We start from the raw sequence: 19,756 nt of genomic DNA on the forward strand, positions 1-19,756 counted from the left end.
CGTTACGAAAACTAAAGAATTAGTAATTGATTACAGGAGAAATAAGATGACAATTGAGGCAGTGAAAATCAAAGGTTCAATAATAGAAAGAGTGAACACATACAAGTATTTGGGCATTGTTTTTAATGATAGGCTAACATGGTCAGATCATGTTGACTTAATGATGAAAAAATGAAGTCCACTTGTATACTGTATGAGGAAGTTGCAGTCCTTTAAGATGAATACGGATGTGGTGAGAATGTTTTTTATGTCAGTGATATGTAGTGTTTGGAGTTACTGCGCGGTGTACATAGCAGAAACCCTGTTGTGCGTCTGCCCTATTTCTGATACCATGGTGACAGAAATGTTACCGTGGCGGGCCGCGGTACAATTTGTACAAAGTAGTTTCCATGTGTATTATACCAACACATTACCAAATGGACCGTCATAAAACAGTGGAGTGTCAATTCAGGACAAAACATGAAGGTTTGTGATGTATACAAACTGCCCGGCCTCTTGTGTGTGTTTAAGTGTGTGTTTTTTGCATAACTGGACACACGAGACAGGTGCCCTGCAGTTTGTGTTCAGAAGCTGTTGTGCCATTGTTTGGATTTGCGTTTCTCTGTCTAGAGGCTCAACTTCCATGCAAGCATGAGTTACAGGACTGTGGTGATGTATGTGGAGATCAGCTGCTTTGTTGTCTGTGTATCTGGATGGATCCTGGTGTGTTCCACATTGCCCATAGATATCTGGACATGGTCTGAGTTAGACAGCGTAGTCTTGGGTACTTCACACTACTTCTCCAACCTGTGGAAGGACTGTGTATCTGATTCAACTGGAGTAACTGACTGCAAGGACATTCCATCACTGCTTGCACTGAATTGTAAGTAAAATGTATTTTAGCACAAGGCATGATGATGAATAAAAAGGAGCTCTGCAGTCTTTTTTACCCCAATGTATGCATAACATTGTTTTGCTGTTCTTGGACAGGGGACATTCGCATGTGCCGTACTCTCATCATCATCTCTATTATCTTGGCTTTCTTTGGATCAGTTCTGGTCTTAGTGGGAATGAAGTGTACTAAGATTGGGGGATCAGAGATTGTTAATGCAAGACTAACCTTTGCTGGGGGAATGAACTACCTTATCGGAGGTAAGATTGAGAGTTACACAGACTTATTTGAAAGAAGTCACATTGCAATACACTACATGATTCATCTTTAAATAAATATGTGCCTATTGTTTCAGGAATGTGTTCTATGATTGCTTTCTCCTATTATGGAAACAAACTTAGAGCAGAATTCCAGGACCCTAACTACAAAGCTCAGAAGTATGTAAAAGTGACATGGACAAAATACACTACAAACTCACCTTATTTCATGAATCAACATTCATATGAAGGAAGAATTGTACATGTACATATTATTCTTGTATTTATTGCCAGGTTTGAAATAGGCGTTGGTGTCTTTATCGGCTGGGGAGGCTCCAGCTTACTTGTTGTTGGAGGCCTCATTTACAGTATCTTTGCAGGGAGGGACGGGTTCCACTCAAGGTAAAATGCTGCCACTGTATGACTGATTTAGTTTCTCTCCAGCATTTCTATTCTATTCTTTTATTTTATTTTGTTTTACAGACATAAATAACATCCATTTGTTGAATCTGAACCTCACAGCTCAAAAAGATAACCTGAATACCAGTTCCCTGATGCCTACAGAGTTGTTCCGACAAAAAAGAGCATTCAGTTGTTGGCTCATACAGAGATTAGTGAGAGCAGAAAACCAAGGACCACCAGTGGCAGCAGAGGCAGCAGCATCTCTGGGATCACAACCACCACCAATTTGTCAGCTATAAATGCATATGTATGACCTGTTTTCAAAGGTGGAAAATATTCTCTTTCTGTCCTTCATGAAATAAGCGTCTCTTCATTTTCCAAGATATTTTATAATCTAAGCCCATACTTGAGCTTTAATATTAGCCTTTAGAATGGATTTTATTTCCACAGCAGACATTTAGCATTAACAATGGCTCTATTCAAGTTTCCCAAAACGTGTGTATTAATTATCATGATGTTTGGCTGTTGTTGTAGCCATGAATATTTTTTAATAGTAATGTAGATAAAACTATGTTTATTTGAAACATGAACAAAGAAGTAACTAATAATACCAGGACTTAATGTTGACTTACTGTAACATGTATGCTACGCATCTCTAGATTGCTTGTTTAATCCTGACTGAAGGTTGCTTTAATATAGTCTAACACTGCTGTTGATTGATGTTGTCAGATGTTTTTGAAATTAGCAATTAAACAAAATGTTGAAAGGATATATAAATATATATAAATTACACCTAGTTTCCCCCCGGATCATCATCAGGATTAAAATGCTGCTTATGGCAGTGGTGGAAAGTAACTAAGTACATTTAATCAAGCACTGTACTGTACACAGTTTTGAATTACTTGCACTTTACTTGTTTACTTATTTTTTCCATTTTATAATATTTTATTTACTTCTACTTCATTAAATAAAAAAAGGTAGTCTACCCTACATTTATCTGACATTTTAAATTACCAGTTACTTTGCAGATTACGATTGCACATAAAAAACTTGATAAATTAATATATGTGCATGGTTATAGATAAAAGTATAAAGCAGGTAAAATGAGCTCCACCTCGACTAACTACAGCATAATAATTCTGCTTGTATGTTAATGCATCATAACATTCAGTTCTGCATAAGGAGTACTTTTACAGTGCTTTTGATAGTTTGAGTAAATGCTTACACTTATGTATGTAACATTTTGAATGCAGGACTTTTACTTGTAATAGAGAATATTTACATAGTAGAATTTCTACTTTTACCAAGTAAATCATCCGAGTATTTCTTCTATTTCTTCTTCCATTGCTAAATGTCTGCTCCCTAATTTACCACTATCAGCACTTCACAGTATACATTTTACACTATAATCATATATTTTATAGATTATTTTGTGGCAATGTTATACATGAGGATTTAAATACCTCGCACACGCACACGCACACGCACACGCACACACACACACGCACGCACGCACGCACACGCGCACACACACACACACACACACACACACACACACACACACACACACACACACACACACACACACACACGTACGTGTGTACACAGATGACAGGTCTTGTGCTGCCGTGGCTATTCTCTGTTGAACTAGGAGAGGTGGGCGGTGTTTTCCAAAGAATCCAGCCAATCACAGTTACCCACGACCGGTCGCTTGGGTTCGCTCCTCCGCTCTGACTGGCGAAAGAGAAGCAATGCTGAACACATGGGACTGTTGAGAATTAGGCGAAACATAGTTAGAATAACATCGGCCGAGACGTAACGAGATTGGACCTGTCTGATGCAAATCTCACCATGGTTTCCATCGACCATGTCGCTAGCAAAATACTGACTTACATCCCATATGTTCTTGTTTTAATTGATATGAGATATGAAGGTAAGAACCTGACTATACTTTACTTTTCTTGGCAAGCTAACGATAGCAAGTAGCTACTGAACGTCTAGCAAAGAACTTTGATCACGGTTCAGACAGCCTGCTTGTAGTCAAAGTAACGTTGTATGGCTAGCTAATGTCAGTGGTAACCAATAGCTGTTTGCTAACGTTAACGTTGATCATTTATGTTAATTTATATCGTAGCAAATCGATGTTAGCGTATTAGTTAAAGTAACCAGTTAGTTTAGTTTAGTTTTAACGGTAGCTATAATACGTTCGTCAAACATGCATGTGTAACGAACGTATGATAGCTAACGTTAATGTTAGCTAACCTAACGTTACATGCCAAAGTAATCTCTCTCATACTTAACGTTACTCAGGGGCGGTTCTACATTGAATTACACCCGGGGCGAGACCCCCTTCGAGCAAAAAAACCCACACAAAATTGTAGAATTTTGCAAAATTACTATATTAGTGTGTGTGTCCTCAAGATCTGACAACACACAAACACACGTAGCAGAGCTACCCATGTTTGTACTGTTGCTTAATTAAATACAACATCAAAAGAGAGAAGTTGTCTCCGTCTGTGTTTTAAACAGACACACCTGGGGGCGAAGTTGGAAACCAGAATCAGCTTTAAATACAGTCCTAATCTGGTCCTCACTAGTACGGGCCCAATTATAGTATCTACATGAAAACTTCACTGTTGTTGCATGAAATGTGGTTTGTGTTTAGCCTACATCATCAGTTTCTATCATGTGAAATAAGAGGCTAAGCCAGCCTGGTGGCCAAGCTGCAGACAGATGCTCCTCAACAGTGAGCTCCCCAGCAGTCAGCTCCCCCTGCTGTCCATAAGGTGCCTCTGCACCCCTTTCGTTTCAGACCCTCCCACCACGCCTCCTCATTTACATTGACATGTGTCAAGTCCAAATGAAAAGCCAATGTTAAATGTAAATTCAAAAGCCAAATATTAAATCCAAATGAAAATCAATGTTAAATTGAAATCGAAAAGCCAAATATTAAATCCAAATTAAAAGCCAATGTTAAATTTAAATTCAAAAGCCAAATATTAAATCCAAATGGAAAAGCCAAATGGAAAATTAAAAAAAAATAATAATATTTTTAATTTGATCAATGGAAAATTTAAAATAATAATATTTTAATTTGATCTCGCTTCGTTTTCTCTTCGGACTTTCAATTTCTCTTTGGACTTTCAATTTGAATTATGAATAAATATTTCCTCCATACCCTTCCTTGTCCGGACCGTTCCATTTGGGAGACCAAGCAACATAGGCGCCGATTTGTTTTCCTCCGTGGGTGCTCACGGGCGCACGCCCTTTAAAAAAAAAAAAGTAACGTTACTGTAGTTTGTGGCAATATACTCCGTATTGTGGTGCAGGATATCATCAATGTGCATGTTTTTCAGGAGTGAAATGTGGCAGGGACGGGAGTGTGGACAATCATATGGAGATGGGGAAGAAACTGCTTGCTGCTGGCCAGCTAGCCGATGCCCTCTCTCATTTCCATGCTGCTGTGGGTAAGTGACAGAAGCATGCCAAGTTTTATATGTATTTTTCAACTTAATTTTTACACCAGGAAATATAATCCCAAACTAATGTAGTCATGTTTACTTTGTCCTTTTGTCAGATGGAGATCCCAAGAACTACATGGCCTACTACAGGAGAGCTACAGTCTTTTTGGCAATGGGGAAGTCAAAGTCTGCACTGCCAGATTTGAGCAAAGTTATTGAACTAAAACCAGACTTCACATCTGTGAGTTTCTGTTTTTACATCAGTTTGTCTGAAATCATTTGTTTTCACATAGTTGCACACAGTTTGTCATACTACAGGCTTACATTGTAGGTCTGACAGAACAGTGTGAGAAACACATCTATTGTGCATAAATAATTGGAAGAAACTGGTATATTTGTAGTTTTATACCAGCCCCAGGTACAACTATGTTGGGAAACTGGTCAGTTATGTCAGCTGTGTTGATAAGTCTGCGGTCTGCAGTCATATGTAAAACAAGTCCTCTGTTCATACAGGCACGCCTTCAGAGAGGAAATCTCCTTCTGAAGCAGGGGAGACTAGATGAAGCAGAGAGTGACTTTAAGAAAGTGGTAAGTATAGTAACATCCAGTTTAAACTCCACGGTAACAAGACAGAAAAGTCACTGTTTTGTTCAGTAAGCAGAGAACACCAGGAGTTGTCAGTGTTTATCTGTAGCCTGGTTTTGTAGTGAAACTTAACTCAAGCATGAAAACTAGGCCTAGTGTATTTTCAATATAACATGACATAAGGGCAATAATTTGACTTATTAACAGCTTTATCATGGTGAAAGATAGTTTTGTTTTTCTATGCAGTGTGCACACTTTATTTGTATTATTTATTTTGCTATACTGTACAGTTATACTATGAGGTTGACAACATGAGAGGTTTTGTTATGGGCTGAATGGACTAACAGAAGTCTTTGAAACCAAGTAGCACAGAAGTTAAAAATTAATGTCATAGGCCACATAAGACCTTAGTGAACAGGTATACCATGCATCCATAAGCCATCTTAAAAGATGTGGATAATAATTAAATTGGCAGTGTACTCTCATTACGGCCTTCAGGGATCATTTTAAGGTGCTCGGTAAGGATTAGGACTGGAGCTTGCTAATGGATTTTCCGTTAGAATTACCAATTACCATTTTAAAGAGAAGTTTCACAACACTCCCCGAAGACATAAATACCCTTGTTATATCTACTATTAATTATTTGATTCCATTTAAAGCTGCTGTATTCTCAGGTGAGGTAATCATGCAGGCAACAATTTAGTCCCTTTTTTAAGTGGGAATAGGATGTGAATGTCAGTGTCACACTGTGTCGAGGGCATGTGGCAGGCCTGAAGCCTCATAAGCCTGTTTTGTTCCTTGCCATTCCATTTCCTTATATTAAACACAAAGAAAGCCAGTCAGCTTTTGATGAGCTTTATTATAGTTAGTCTTGTATTCCTTTGTCACTTTGTGGGAGTGTTTATGTAATAGAAATTATATAATACTTGCAATCAAGTGTGATGCCTCCTTCTTCATGCAGGCAAGGAGCCCTCCTTACTCTGCAGAGGCCAACATGCATCTGGGCTTATACAGTTTTAAGTAGGCAACATTTTGCTGGTATAATGTCAAGGGATCTTGCCAGAGGTTCATGCTGTGATGCTGCTTCAGCAGTCCACAATGTTGGCCAAGCTTAATGCATCACATTTATGCATTATGCTTTATCCTAAGCTGAGCTAGCAGGAAACACTTTAAGGGTACCCAGGTCTATTTGTAAAGGATGTGTTGTTAGCTGAGATTGCTCTTGTGAATATGATGCCCTCTATGATGAGGATGATTATATTGTAATGGGTTTAGGGAATGGTAAGCACTGCAAATGCTGTGATAGGCAATGCTTTGAAGAGGCAAAGTCGACACAAGAACCTCTTCAGAATTATGAGAGCTCATATTGGAATGTGTTGGTGAAGAACTCAAAACAATTTTCTTCTAACTTTTTCCAGTTAGATTGCTTTTATCATGACCATAAGCATGCAATGTAATGTCTTGCCTTGCAATGTTCCAGTTGAAGTCCAACCCTAGCGACAAAGAGGAGAGGGAAGCCCAGAGTCTGCTGACAAAGTCGGATGAAATTCAGCGGCTGGTGGCTCAGGCACGCAGCAGCTTCGACAGCCAGGATTATATGACAGCTGCTGTCCAGCTTGACACTGTCATTGAGGTAAAATACCTACCTTGTCAGCATTGCCTAATTTTCCTGCAAGCATGACGTTGCCCATGTTATCTTTACCGCAGAGTCTACACAGCATTTGTATAGTAACTAGTACTGCAGTTTGTAAGAGATATTGTCCGCCTGTTACAGACTTGCGTTTGGGACGTGACCTCTCGTGAGATTCGAGCAGAGTGTTTTATTCAAATGGGGGAGATGGGAAAGGCCATCAGTGACCTCAAAGCTGCATCCAAGTTAAAGAGTGACAATACCCAGGCTTTCTACAAACTCAGCACCATCTACTATAATCTTGGAGACCATGAGATGTCCCTCACGTAAGACCCACTTGCAGACGGCTTTCTTGAGGAAGCTACCACACAGTATCAGTATCAGACATTGTGACCAGGTACCAGAATTGTCACTATGAGACAACTTCCTAATTACTAAGGTGTTTCTCTCAGAATCAAATATGGCACAATCATATCTCCAATAGATTACATCAAAATTATTTTTGTACATTGGCATTATCTGTCTAAAGATACTTTTGTGCTGTACAGGGCTATTAGCAAAGTGATATTTATGAATAAGTATTTCTTGCATTTGTTTTTATGTGATAAGTAGGTGGTAAAAATAAGTTATCTCACAATACAATGCAGTTGTCGTGCAGTAAATGGCTCATAAAGTTTGTTTATTGATGAGATTTTCTCTAACCTTGATTGTCATTTTTACGATAATGACACCTCAAAGTATAAATATCGTTCAATCATGACTCAACATTTCTACTTTATTATTATGAATATTTGCACAAACATACATAAATGCACAAACAGTACCTAGCTTACCATTTTGTACCTCTGTAAGTTGTCTCATTTTGCCTTAAAGATTTGTAGTAGCTGGCACATACCGGTAATTGGTATTCAGCTTATTATTACTTGCATATGTAGCTAACAAAGCCAATCAGTAACACTGAAAAAATAATGGATGTAACAACAATGCAAACTATAGCGTAAAGATGACCAAATAGTTAAAATCTGTTGTGCTATTTTAAAGTGTTCCTGTTATTTTTGTCCACCTCCCAGTAAATTGGCAATATAGCACGTCCATCAGGTAAAAAATTAGCCTGTTCTGACCTTCCTCCTCTCGTCTGATCTGCAGTGAGGTGCGTGAGTGCCTGAAGCTGGATCCTGATCACAAACAGTGTTACAGCCATTACAAGCAGGTCAAGAAGCTCAACAAACAGATCCAGTCTGCAGAGGAGCTCATCCAAGAGCAGAGGTGTGTGGGTGTGGGGGGTGGTGGTGGTGGTGTGTGTGTGTGTGTGTGGGGGGGGGGGGGGGGTGTTGCATTCTGCGTTGTTCAAACACCCACCTGCCTCCTGCTCTTTTAGGTATGAAGACGCAGTGAGCAAATATGAGGCAGTGATGAAGACCGAGCCCAACGTGCGCCATTTCGCTCTCCTTGCCAAGGAGCGTATGTGCCATGCGTTGGCACAGGTAAGACCCCTTACTGCTCCCATGAGATGCATTAACTCGCTCTTTTACTTAATTAAACAATACATGTACCCAACATGCTTTCCTTGTGTCATGAGCAGGGCCAGCAGGCTAGCAGAGCTATCTCAGTGTGTGGCGAAGTCCTCCAGTCGGACCCAGAGAACATTAACGTGCTGAAGGACAGAGCTGAGGCCTATGTCCAAGAGGAAGAGTATGAGGAAGGTAAGCCTGTCAGATGTAGCTGTATGTAGTTAAAGCTAGAGACACAATCGATTAGCATGAAAACAGATCTCAGAGAACGGTTGACTCGGTACACATATGTTATTAACCCCTAGGTTCATTTTGCGCCGGAATTGTCCTTAAAGATCTATTTATTTAATGGAGTCAGTCTGTTAGATTTCCACACTCAGATCCGCGATCACACTAAATGCTGTAGAGTCAACCAATCTTCACTAGGAATTTATTAATTTCAGTTGAGAAATGTCTATTAGCAATGTCTTTTTGGGGAAGATGGACTGACATTTTGACACAGGTGTTGTGAAAATGGCAGTTGTTTATATAGATTTATTAACATCACATTTGATTCTTTCTTCTAAATAGCTCTACTCTTCTCACAGCATTTTACCTGTTTTTATTACTGACGTTTTGGTTACGAGAACACAGCCATTTAAATGAAGTTACTGAAATCTACACTTGGTTTCCAGTTTATTAGGTACACCTAGCTAAAATGAATGCAGTCTAAATGCAACAGTCCTGCAATAAATCCTACCTTTTATAAAGGTTTTAGCTGGGTGTACCTGAAAAAAATGGCAACCAAGTGTATGTTGTAATAATCTAACTCTACTACACAATGCACACTGCTGTCATGGCAGAAGTCTAACACAGGGGGTCCTTGTAACGCTACTAAAAAATACACAGGGAGATTAAGTTAAATCAAAATCAATGACACATCATTTAAGCATCTTCCCATCTGATCATTTTATTTGTTGTGATTTGGGTGTCTACAGAAAAGTAATGGGATTTTAATGTAAATATCCACATAAAATGTCTACAATGTATGTCTAAAACCCAGAAAGGACAAACGTCATCTGTTAGTTTATTTTCATACAGTATAATTACAATTAGATGTGAATCCCAGTGTGTTAGTAGGTATAATCTGTAAGATGTAGAGCTGCCTTGCACTGTTGGCTTAAATTTTGCAGAATGTCTTGTTTATCAAGCCTAAAGCCATTCTTCAGTAGCAGTGCCAAAACACACACGCACGCATGTAAAAAGTCCAGTGATGGCAGATGGTGAAATCGCCAGAAATAGTTTGTGTCCTAGGCATCATTTCACATGTCGCCTGATGTTCTACTACCGTAGTGCAAATAACCAGTGGATATTGTTGTCATAATCCCTGCCTATATTTTGTGTTTATCTGTCAATTTTGGAATGTAATGTGCCATCCCACCCATCTCGGTGTCTTTGTGCACAGATGCCAATGCAATGTCCAAACCCTGGTTCCCATAGAATCATTTTCACTCCAGCTGCTCCTCACTAATGACTTTCAGTCTGATACCAGCCAAAAAACATGGATGAAATATTGGAAATCTGTTATAGAATTTATAATTCAATACTAAACCGTCATTGTGTCCGGTGCTTAGCGCCACCCAAGACGATTGTGATTGGTTTAAAGAAATGGCAATAAGCCAGAGCATATTTTTCTCCCATCCTGAAATATTGTGTGGACTAGCCAGACCCTCCGTTGCAGCGCTGTGGAGGACGGTCTGGCAATGCGAGACTACCGGAATACTAGTATTTATCATGCACAGTATACTGGGATATGAATAACCCGGTTTCTCTGTGTTGCATGTAAACATCATATCCCGGATATAATCAAAACCGGGATAAGCCCCATAACCAGGATACTCATTTCCATGTGAACACACTATCTTCACAATTTTATGAACTGTTTCCAGTGCGTCAGGCTCCAACACTCCTATTGATTTGCACTACATGTTCTACAGTAAAAGACTCTAGTGACAAGTGATGACTCCTAACCAACCAGTGTGTTGCACACAAGAGTAGATATTTTCTGTAGTTGTTTTACAATAGCCTGCTAGTTGAAGCTTGAAATTAATGTAACTTTGTACCTAATACCTGAGACTTTCATGTGGCTGTGCAGGCAGTTAATCTGCTAAACAAAGGCTGTCATACAGTCCTAGTAAGAATCAGACAGTATTTGTACTCTCATTATTGCCATAATAAGTAGACATTTATTTTGATAGTAGCTAGTAAAGCGATGAAAATTAATGACGGGAGAAGGAGATGGAGAGATGGAGCCCTTAACCAGCCATCTTAACATCCCCGCAAAACGATTTTATTTTTTTAACTAAATATGTCTAATAGTTAAACAGTGCATAATAAAGTGAAACAGGCAAGCAACAAACATGAATAAAAGACATTTGTGAGATTTTGGGAACAATTATGTGCATGTGCCCAGTGGTGTAGTCTAATGTATTATAGTGGGTATATGTACTGTATATTGGCCAGAATCTGCCTTTGGGGGAGGGGGGGGGCATATCATAGTGGGGGGGTCTGGGTGTCCTCCCCCAGGGAAATTTTGAGCATCAACGACTTCATTTCCTGTATTTGGATAAACTTTTATGCACCAATTTACAGTGGAAATATCTTTATTTAGCCTATGTGAAGAACAAAAACACAGATGACAATTCAAAATGTATCAAAATTATAATGGAAAGTATGTTGTGTGTCATTGGGCATTTTTAAGTGGGTATATGGAAATCCTGGAGCTTTCTTAGTGGGTATACTGCGTATACCTACGTATCACATAGACTACACCACTGCATGCGCCTCAACTAATAACAAACATATCACACAGGAATAGTGCGTTGCTAACCTGTTGCAAAAGTGCAAAACTACTACTATGCCTCTCCTACCATTGTGGTGCAGAGCAAATCACCAGAAGAGCAAACTGGTGCAAGTGAGGAAAGAACCTCAGTGTACATCAAGAAACGCCACTTTACCAGTGCAGAGCTGCGCTTTGTGCAAGCTCTGACAATGAAGCCCTTGGGCTCACTTGTCACTTGTCTAGTGTTTGGAAAAGCAACATTTTAATCCCAAGTTGATTTCTAGAGATGGAAATATATGATGCATTAATTTACTACATCATCAAAAGCTAACGTGGTGCGTTACAGGCACAAGCTGAAATGTAATTCTGTTTGTTCGTATCCACTTGAGGTTAGTGTGACACAGTGATGTTTTATTCAACTTTTATCTCAGCGCGTTCGATGTAAAAGTGAACACGCACGCAAAGAAAATAGCAGCTATAAAAACATAAAAAAAAAAGATAAAGGAGATGGATTAAAGCTCCACATCAATTTCCATTTAGTTCATGTAATCGGCAAACTGCTTTCACTTTATCCATAATGATGGTGTAAATCCCAAAAAATATGGTTTTAGCTTTTACTTTAAATGAGAGGACAAAACAAGTCCCTAACATGTCATATTTAATTAAAAAAGTATACACTTAGTCAAATTAGACCCACAATTATCATCACCATCACTTCAGGCAAGTCAGCCCCGGATTAATGACTTGCCGAGGCTGTGTAATTTGTCATTAATGTGCAACGAACACATCAGCAGGTGGGAATCCCAGTCCTCATGTGGGCTTTTAAACTGTCAGAACCCATGGGTGTTAAATTCACCTCAGTACGCCTCACAGGGTAAACAAGCCTCAAAGCACAAACGTGCGCACACAAACAGCCCGGAGCTGCTGCAACATGATCTGAAGGTGATGATGAATAAAGTGGTTTATATAACAGCATGAGATCAAGCATTTTCAGAGATGGGATTACTAAGGACTGATGACCAGCGTTGGGAGTAACACGTTACAAAAGTAATGCAATTACAGTAATGTGTTGCTTTTTGCTGTAACGCAGTAATATAAGGCATTAGTAATAACATTTCCATAATATTATACCTGTTAGAATCTCAGTAACACGAGTTACAATCTCAGTAACGTGGACAGCCTTTTCAGTTTTCTTTTTTTTATGGGATGCTCCACAACCACAGGTCTCCTGTGTTGAATTCACTTTAGATCAGGCTTTGAGTGAGTCATCAAAGTGTTTCAATGTTATTGTAAGTCATAAATTCATAATCAATAATCATTTGTATAACAGCCCAGATATAGACTTGTGCCACAGCAATGTTTGTGTCACGATCGCTAAATTGAGGAAATGAAGGCACAAATTGAAAAATAATGCAATTATTCTCAGCTGATCCATGTACATTCTTGTCTTTTGTTTGGTTCATCATCTTATTGGAGGCTCAGACACATACAGTAACAATACCTTGTGACTAAGAAGGATTCGGTGCCTTGCTCAAAAACACTTAAACATTTTAGGTGGATACTTGCCACAACAAGGTCTTAAGGTCCTGTTTCCCTCCGTTGAAGGACTGTCTTTAAATACTGTACTTTACTTCCCATTAGCTGCTTTGGATTAGTAAGCAATACTGATTGTGTCCTCCTTTTTTTTCCCTTCCAGCTATTAAGGACTATGAGACTGCTGCGAAACACAGCGAGAATGACCGTCAGATAAAAGAAGGTCTGGAGAAAGCCCAACGACTTCTCAAACAGTCTCAGAAGAGGGATTATTATAAGATCCTGGGAGTGAAGAGGTGGGCACAGATCGCTGGAGTTTGGGATATTTCTTTCCATTCTTATAGGTGTCTTCCAGACAGGGGATTTTATCAGGAAAGTTGAGGAGAATTGGGGTATTCTTTTGACAAATGGGCAAGATGCATCAGAAAGTAATTTGTTTCTGTTTTTAGACTGTGTTTAACAACCACTGCTCTACAAAGGAGGCGTGCTGCACTGGAAACCACATCATTTATTTGAACATTTTTGTGTTCAAAAGCACAAAATTGATTACATTTTAAGGCAATGAAGGAACTCTTAGGGGGAATAAAAGAAAAAGAAGTAATGGTTTACATGAGAGTCAATGTGGTAACCCTGACACTTGGACTAGTATTATTAGGTCCGGCTTGTGTAGAAATGAAGGGAAGCTGTTTTAATCTTTAATAAATGTGCTGATAATGCGCTCCCCATTGTCACAGAACTGCCCAGAAAAAGGAGATCATCAAAGCCTACAGGAAACTGGCCCAACAGTGGCATCCGGACAACTTCCAGGATCCGGAGGAAAAGAAGAAGGCTGAGAAGAAGTTCATAGACATCGCTCAGGCTAAAGAGGTTCTCACTGACCCAGGTAAATGGGTTTGTGGTCTGCAGTCAGTGGAAAGTTGTTGTTGTTGTCTCCCAGCAAATGCCAGACCTCTGAGGGGCTGCTGTGAACAGCTTACTACTTGCTATTTTAAGCAGCTTGAGACCTTCATTATTTTACTGGGCAATATCTTTATTTCAGTAAAATGGTTTTATCCAAACAATCTTACAGAACTATATTTTAATATACACGGTTTGTTTTTTCAACTTTAGTGTCCCCAACAGCCCTACCAATGCAAGTCAGTGCTTGATTAATTAGTAAAAACGTAAACACGTGTTGTGGGTTCTGTTTACATTGCACCTTAACATTACTGTTGACAGTCATGTCTTAGTTCCTCCGGGAATTTGCAATCGCAGATTTCAGTGATTAAAAAAAAACATTAGCCACGTGGTGCATTACTTTTTTGAGCTTGCCATTTTGCCTGATTCCGGCAATAACCGCTGAAATCAGGCCAAACAGAAGAATGCTCATAATCCCCACATTTTCCACTGTAAATTGATCAAATTCAGTTGTCTGTTAAGGAGCCCCAGTGAAAAAGGGTCAAATCTTGTGATCCGAGTACACTAGATGTCCTTGGAGACTTCCACACAAGTTGTCTTATTAAGCATCGCTGGTTGTCAAGCTCCAACATTTCAAATCTCAGCAAACCTTTTCTAAATTCTACCTGCATTGAACCACCTGCAACCTAATAGCTTAAACTAAACTTTTGATTTAAAGTATGGAGCTTATTGGTCATCAGCTGATCTAAAATGTTGGAAGATTATTTTACTCTGAATACATAATGGTTATTTAAACTTTATTTGTTAGCCTTAAATATTAAAAAGTCAAATTGATATATTAATATATTTTAATAATAAACCACGTATTCCTGGAGGAAGTGATTTCTAATTCAAAAACTATATATGAGTATATTTTATTTTGTTAAGTTGTTCTGTACTTACGTGTTTTTTTTTTTTTTTTATAGAGATGAGAACCAAGTTCGACCAAGGAGACGACCCCATGGATCCGGAGAGCCAGCAGGGTCGTCATCATCATCAGCACTTCCATGGAGGCTTCCAGGGTTTCAATCCGTTTGGCTCTGGACCCTTTAACTTTAAATTCAACTTCAACTAAGGAAACTCATATCCAGCACAGCTGGAACGGATTTTCGTATTTTCCTCCCTATTTAAAAGGGAGATCACTGGCATAAGGAATGTCAGAAATGTCCTAAGTCTCACAAAATGTGGAGCAAATTGTGACTTGAATTCAGTGACCTTAAATTAAATATGCATCTTTGTTGTTGAATAATACAACTTTGAATTTCATTTGGGGAAGGTCTGTTGCTATGCTAACAAATACGTCCCATGTGTGAAGCAGCTTTTATCTTTTAAGTGTAAGTGGTTAATTCTGACACTTGCATCCTTTCCACATCTTGTACACTTTTTACAATTCACATCCATTCGTAAGATTAAATTTGCACATAGGTACAGTACTATTTTTATATGAATGGAGTTTTTCTGAACTGTAAATAAAGACATATTTATGTACCTTAAATTGAACTGAGGCACCAGGGTATTGCTGTATGGAAAATTTGGAAAGTTACTTTGCTACATTCATGGTCTGAAGCTAGTTTGAGAAATGGCACATAGCAGTGGTACTTCTTCATCACTACATCTAACCTTTTCCTAATTCCAAGTATCTTAAATGCTTTCTTCCCCATGAATGCATTTTCATATGGCGTAATGGTTTACGATGAGGAACAAATTACAGTGTAAGAAAATCCCTTCGTTGTAGACCTTTCAGAGCATGAATCACATCACACATCCACTGACCACACAAGGGGACAACAGAATTCACAAACAGATTTTGTAATGGTGGTTTTGTAGCAAAGATCTTTTCTTCTTCCACAAGACAGTATTATAAACATTTCTATTTGACACAGCACAGTAAAAGATGGGTGTCCTAAGAGCAGATTTCCTGCACCCACTTTTTTTATTGACTTTTAAGACTAAAAAAGACTATTGTCTTCGGTTGAGCAGCAACACCCATCTTATTCCTGAGACAAAAACACTGGTTCATTGTGTAATTCAAACACTGAAAAATTATTTCTTAAAATGTAATGCAGTGAAGCTGAATGTAGGTAGGATGTAAACATTAACTTAAAATCCTATATCCTACCCATAAACCAGGACCTTTAGTGTGCAAATGAGGATCCTTTGATCCACAACTGAATCTTTAGATAGATCTTTAAATAGTATAGCAGGGATCCTGCTGATCAGTGTAACCGATGGACAGTCATACATCTCCTGCATTATGGGGGCCACAGAATCAGCACCATGGACGGTGATCATGACGCACATTGTGCAGAATCTTATTAAAGTTACACCTGTAAAGCCGGAGGCTAAACTGTAAATAATACATTTCTCAAGGGAAGGCTGAACTAAAATAGACTTGGAGTAAGAAAAACCAAGATACAAAAAAGACCCTCCCCTACTCTTACAAAAAAGCCAGACTACCCTCCCTTCAGCAAAAATAAAAAATTACACCCAATAATTGTACAGTCACCAGGTTCTAATGTAACAACTTTGCAGCAAGGTATGGCATTTTAAAACAGATTAGCTTTATGTCAGTCATAACTTTGGTTTGAGCATTTCAGTCAATGTCAAATTAACAATACCTAAATGCATTAGCTTTTTGAAACAGTTTTCCATATTAATATCAATATTAATAACACTTTAAAATCAGATTCATAAAGATGTGCCTTTTCTGTTTGATTCTTTGCGTACATTATCAGTGCAATATACGCCAACTAATTATTCTCAAACACACATAATAGAGTGCTTTGACTGATCTCACCCCATTATTCTTACTGTGTTCACTTCATTCTCCGGTAACAACATACTAACCAAGACCTGACTGCAGTGCTGATAGCACTCTACAAGTTCACAGTTGGCAGTTAACACTTACATCACGTGTTCATTTTGTAAGACGTATTAACTCCAGAAGCAGATATGGCATCTCTGAAAATATCACATCGTTCTCTGGCTGAGGATGCATGGCTATGTTTAGATGGAATTGTCTGTCTTCAAGCTTCACAGGTGGCCTGTTAGAAAAAGGTTCTGCCTTCTTCCTCTTCAGCATGGTGCTGGCAGGCACTAAAGTTCATCACGCTGGTTGTCTACTGTGCAAGAGGGTGGGATGGAGGTCGGAAAGAAAATAAGGACAATGAGCACAGTGGTGACAGAGACAACGATCTGGCCAAGAAAAAGGTTGATCATTCAAGAGTAGAATAGATAATGTGTCTTATAAATAGTGTTTTCATTTTCTAACCTTTTTTATGTTGTGAGGGAGAGGGAATCTGTTTTTGCGTTGCTGTGCCCTCCTGTTTCTGGACCCGACTCAGTAGCTGTTTTATCTCGTTGTCATATTCAACCCACTCAGGCACAATCCTCGCTGCAGCCGTTAGCTTGGGCTCCTTGGTCTTTGGGTTATTGCACTGCAGCAGAAAAAGCAGACAAAACACATCACTCACGCCACCAGTGCCACTTTCTCCCAACAAGTCATATTGTCATTCCCAGCACTGTCTGTGGCAGGCATTTGAACCTAATTTGATTTCCAATTCTGTTAAAAGGACATTAGCCGATGTCTTGTGTCTGAATTACCAAGTGGTGTCCTAAACCACAATGAGACAATGCTTCCTATTCCAGTCGACTGGAGCCCGTCCAGTAATTCTCTAAATTAGTTTAGGAGACTACAGGATTGCTGCTCAGTTTTCTCCTAAATGCCAAGTGCCTCATGGACATTAGTGGCTGGGAATATGCTCCTGCTTTTCAGTGCTGCAGCAGCTACAGTTCACTACTATGACCACAAAAGCTGCAACCATGCTGTATAAAGAGTGCTATATAAATACTTTTTCAATAATCAGCATGTTTCAACACAAAAGAAGGAATGAAATGACGAAGTTGATTTCAATATCTAAATAAAAAGAATGATGATAAAATTGATGATGAATGATGTAGTAATTCCCAGTATGCCAGTTAGCTTTCGCCACATTACTAATTAGTGTAGATCGATTTGCTCTGGGACTAGTCTCGCTTTGCCACACCTTCGTCCACAGTGCTGCGGAGGAGGGTCTGGCTAGTCCACGCAGCATTCCGGGATAGGAGAAAAAAGCTATGTGGTTTATTGGCATTTCTTTGAACCAATCACATTCGTCTTGGGCGGTGCTAAGCACCGGGAAAAGTCCCGGTGCCACTGTAAAATAGCCTCAGGAAGGAACTTGTTTTGGTGAAACGTGTACGTTCAAAAGTTGTTTTAGTCGTGCAACAGAAAACTCAGATTGGACAGATAGTCTAGCTAGCTGTCTGGATTTACCCTGCAGAGATCTGAGGAGCAGTTAACCATAGTCCTCAGAAATGGACCAGAAAATTCCAACAAAAACAAAACAGAAGGTAAAGGACATCCGGCTAAAAACAGTGAAATCCGGCAGAATTTCCAACGGCAAAGGAGCAATCCCGGAAGTGGAACGTCATGGATATAGACTACTCTGGGACTCACCAGGTCTATAGTCTTAGCTGTGACTTTAGAGGTGTCATCACACCACGTCTCACACCACAACCACTCCTGTGGAAGAGACTTGATGGCCACTTGGTGGATCATGTTGTTAGGAAGGTCCTAAAGATATCAGAAAACAAATATTAAGGTGCATTATAACAATCATTAAGGTATAGTAGGTGCAATGCTGTCATCTGTGAGTTACATACCTGGTCCAGGTTGGACAGACTGTTGGGGTCTTGGCTCAGGGCTTGATACTGGCCTCGTAATCTGTCCCCAGCTGCAATCTTCCTAAACTTCTTTAAATCCACTACATACAGAGCACTGGTTGAAATACAGTAGGAGAGAAAGAGACGACAGAAAGCAGTAGGTGAGAAAACCATTTCCTGAAAGGGAAAGCCCATTGGAATGACTCAATTCTTTTTTTGAAATACTGATTCAATACATTTAAATACCCTAGGCGCATTGACATAATTGTACCTAACATGGCACATTAATAAATCCAACAGTGTAGCCTATGTAGTTTCACTTATCACTCATGTGATGTAAGATGTAAGTCTGCCAAAGGATATTCACCGCCTTGTGTTTTCCCTGGCCTCACTCGCGGATCATTCCCCCCCTCGCTGCTTTTGTCCTGCCCCACAGAGCTAAGCAGCACACTGGCATTCAATCATATCACTGTGGTTTTCGGACTTTTCTTTTTTCCGTCCTCATAAACCAGAGATAAAGTGTAAAGTTCTGTTTTATTTCATACCAAATGCTTGATTTGATATGAACCATGGCTGTAAACAAAATTCTGATACTAAAATATAGCCACAAGAACTGCAACTGTAATTTCTGCAACTATAATTTTGGGTGGGGTCCAATCACCATGGAAACTGGATGAACACAATACTTTAGTGTAGCCTCAATTTCTTCTTTTATAGAAAATTCAAAAATGGTATATATATATATATATATATATATATATATATATATATATATATATATATATATATATATATATATATATATATACACTTTGAGATATATATATATATATACACACTTTGATTTCAGCGTTCAAAAAGGAATGTGGGAAAATATTTGTACTTTTCTTACAACTCAAATTGTGTTTGATTGTGTTAAAAGTGTTCCTTATAGAGTTAACTTGTGTTGCATCGGTTAATTTCTATTGCCTGAGTAGGTTGAGATTTTAAAACTACGTGAAAGGTTTAGCTTTCTCTTGGATTTACAGTTTATTAGATCCAGATA

At 39.0% G+C, this 19,756-nt stretch overlaps 3 protein-coding genes across 7 annotated transcripts in view; 2 read left to right on the forward strand and 1 right to left on the reverse strand.

Moving 5' to 3' along the window:
• Positions 1-545: 545 nt before the first annotated feature.
• On the forward strand, positions 546-2,299 carry LOC116047753 (claudin-10-like). 3 transcript variants are annotated; one of them, XM_031296732.1, is made up of 5 exons: positions 546-862; positions 970-1,131; positions 1,227-1,308; positions 1,423-1,530; positions 1,612-2,299. In XM_031296732.1, the coding sequence occupies exons 1-5, from the start codon at positions 631-633 to the stop codon at positions 1,619-1,621; spliced, it is 594 nt and encodes a 197-aa protein (XP_031152592.1). In that variant the 5' UTR covers positions 546-630; the 3' UTR covers positions 1,622-2,299. The 3 variants fall into 3 exon arrangements, with proteins under 3 accessions (XP_031152592.1, XP_031152582.1, XP_031152601.1); XM_031296722.1 differs by having other exon boundaries at positions 1,651-2,299; XM_031296741.1 differs by having other exon boundaries at positions 1,033-1,131; positions 1,651-2,299.
• An 886-nt stretch (positions 2,300-3,185) lies between these two features.
• On the forward strand, positions 3,186-15,502 carry dnajc3a (DnaJ (Hsp40) homolog, subfamily C, member 3a). The gene is made up of 12 exons (XM_031296664.2): positions 3,186-3,463; positions 4,887-4,997; positions 5,108-5,232; positions 5,505-5,579; positions 7,057-7,209; positions 7,351-7,532; positions 8,353-8,472; positions 8,585-8,690; positions 8,789-8,909; positions 13,235-13,367; positions 13,806-13,954; positions 14,934-15,502. Exons 1-12 carry the CDS (start codon positions 3,382-3,384, stop codon positions 15,080-15,082), a joined length of 1,506 nt encoding a protein of 501 aa, XP_031152524.1. The 5' UTR covers positions 3,186-3,381; the 3' UTR covers positions 15,083-15,502.
• A 210-nt stretch (positions 15,503-15,712) lies between these two features.
• The window catches only part of uggt2 (UDP-glucose glycoprotein glucosyltransferase 2), a 38,177-nt gene continuing 34,133 nt past the window's right edge, over positions 15,713-19,756 (reverse strand). For all 3 annotated transcript variants that reach the window (XM_036003951.1, XM_036003952.1, XM_031296650.2), the window contains 4 exons: positions 18,712-18,826; positions 18,506-18,622; positions 17,279-17,444; positions 15,713-17,129 (listed from right to left, as the gene is read on the reverse strand). In XM_036003951.1, the coding sequence (XP_035859844.1) occupies positions 17,104-17,129; positions 17,279-17,444; positions 18,506-18,622; positions 18,712-18,826 (424 nt within the window). In that variant the 3' untranslated portion in view covers positions 15,713-17,103. The remainder of the gene's footprint in view (positions 17,130-17,278; positions 17,445-18,505; positions 18,623-18,711; positions 18,827-19,756) is intronic.

The sequence above is a fragment of the Sander lucioperca genome, chromosome 8, assembly GCF_008315115.2.
Source record: "Sander lucioperca isolate FBNREF2018 chromosome 8, SLUC_FBN_1.2, whole genome shotgun sequence".
NCBI classification, from domain to species: domain Eukaryota; kingdom Metazoa; phylum Chordata; class Actinopteri; order Perciformes; family Percidae; genus Sander; species Sander lucioperca.

Bases quoted from the DNA above. Each gene is read 5' to 3' on its own strand.
- dnajc3a (XM_031296664.2), top strand. From the start codon at position 3,382: ATGGTTTCCATCGACCATGTCGCTAGCAAAATACTGACTTACATCCCA. The intron at 5,233-5,504 runs GTGAGTTTCTGT...CTGTTCATACAG, and splicing joins TAAAACCAGACTTCACATCT to GCACGCCTTCAGAGAGGAAA. The intron at 5,580-7,056 runs GTAAGTATAGTA...GCAATGTTCCAG, and splicing joins AGAGTGACTTTAAGAAAGTG to TTGAAGTCCAACCCTAGCGA.
- LOC116047753 (XM_031296722.1), top strand. From the start codon at position 631: ATGAGTTACAGGACTGTGGTGATGTATGTGGAGATCAGCTGCTTTGTT. The intron at 863-969 runs GTAAGTAAAATG...GTTCTTGGACAG, and splicing joins ATCACTGCTTGCACTGAATT to GGGACATTCGCATGTGCCGT. The intron at 1,309-1,422 runs GTATGTAAAAGT...ATTTATTGCCAG, and splicing joins CCTAACTACAAAGCTCAGAA to GTTTGAAATAGGCGTTGGTG.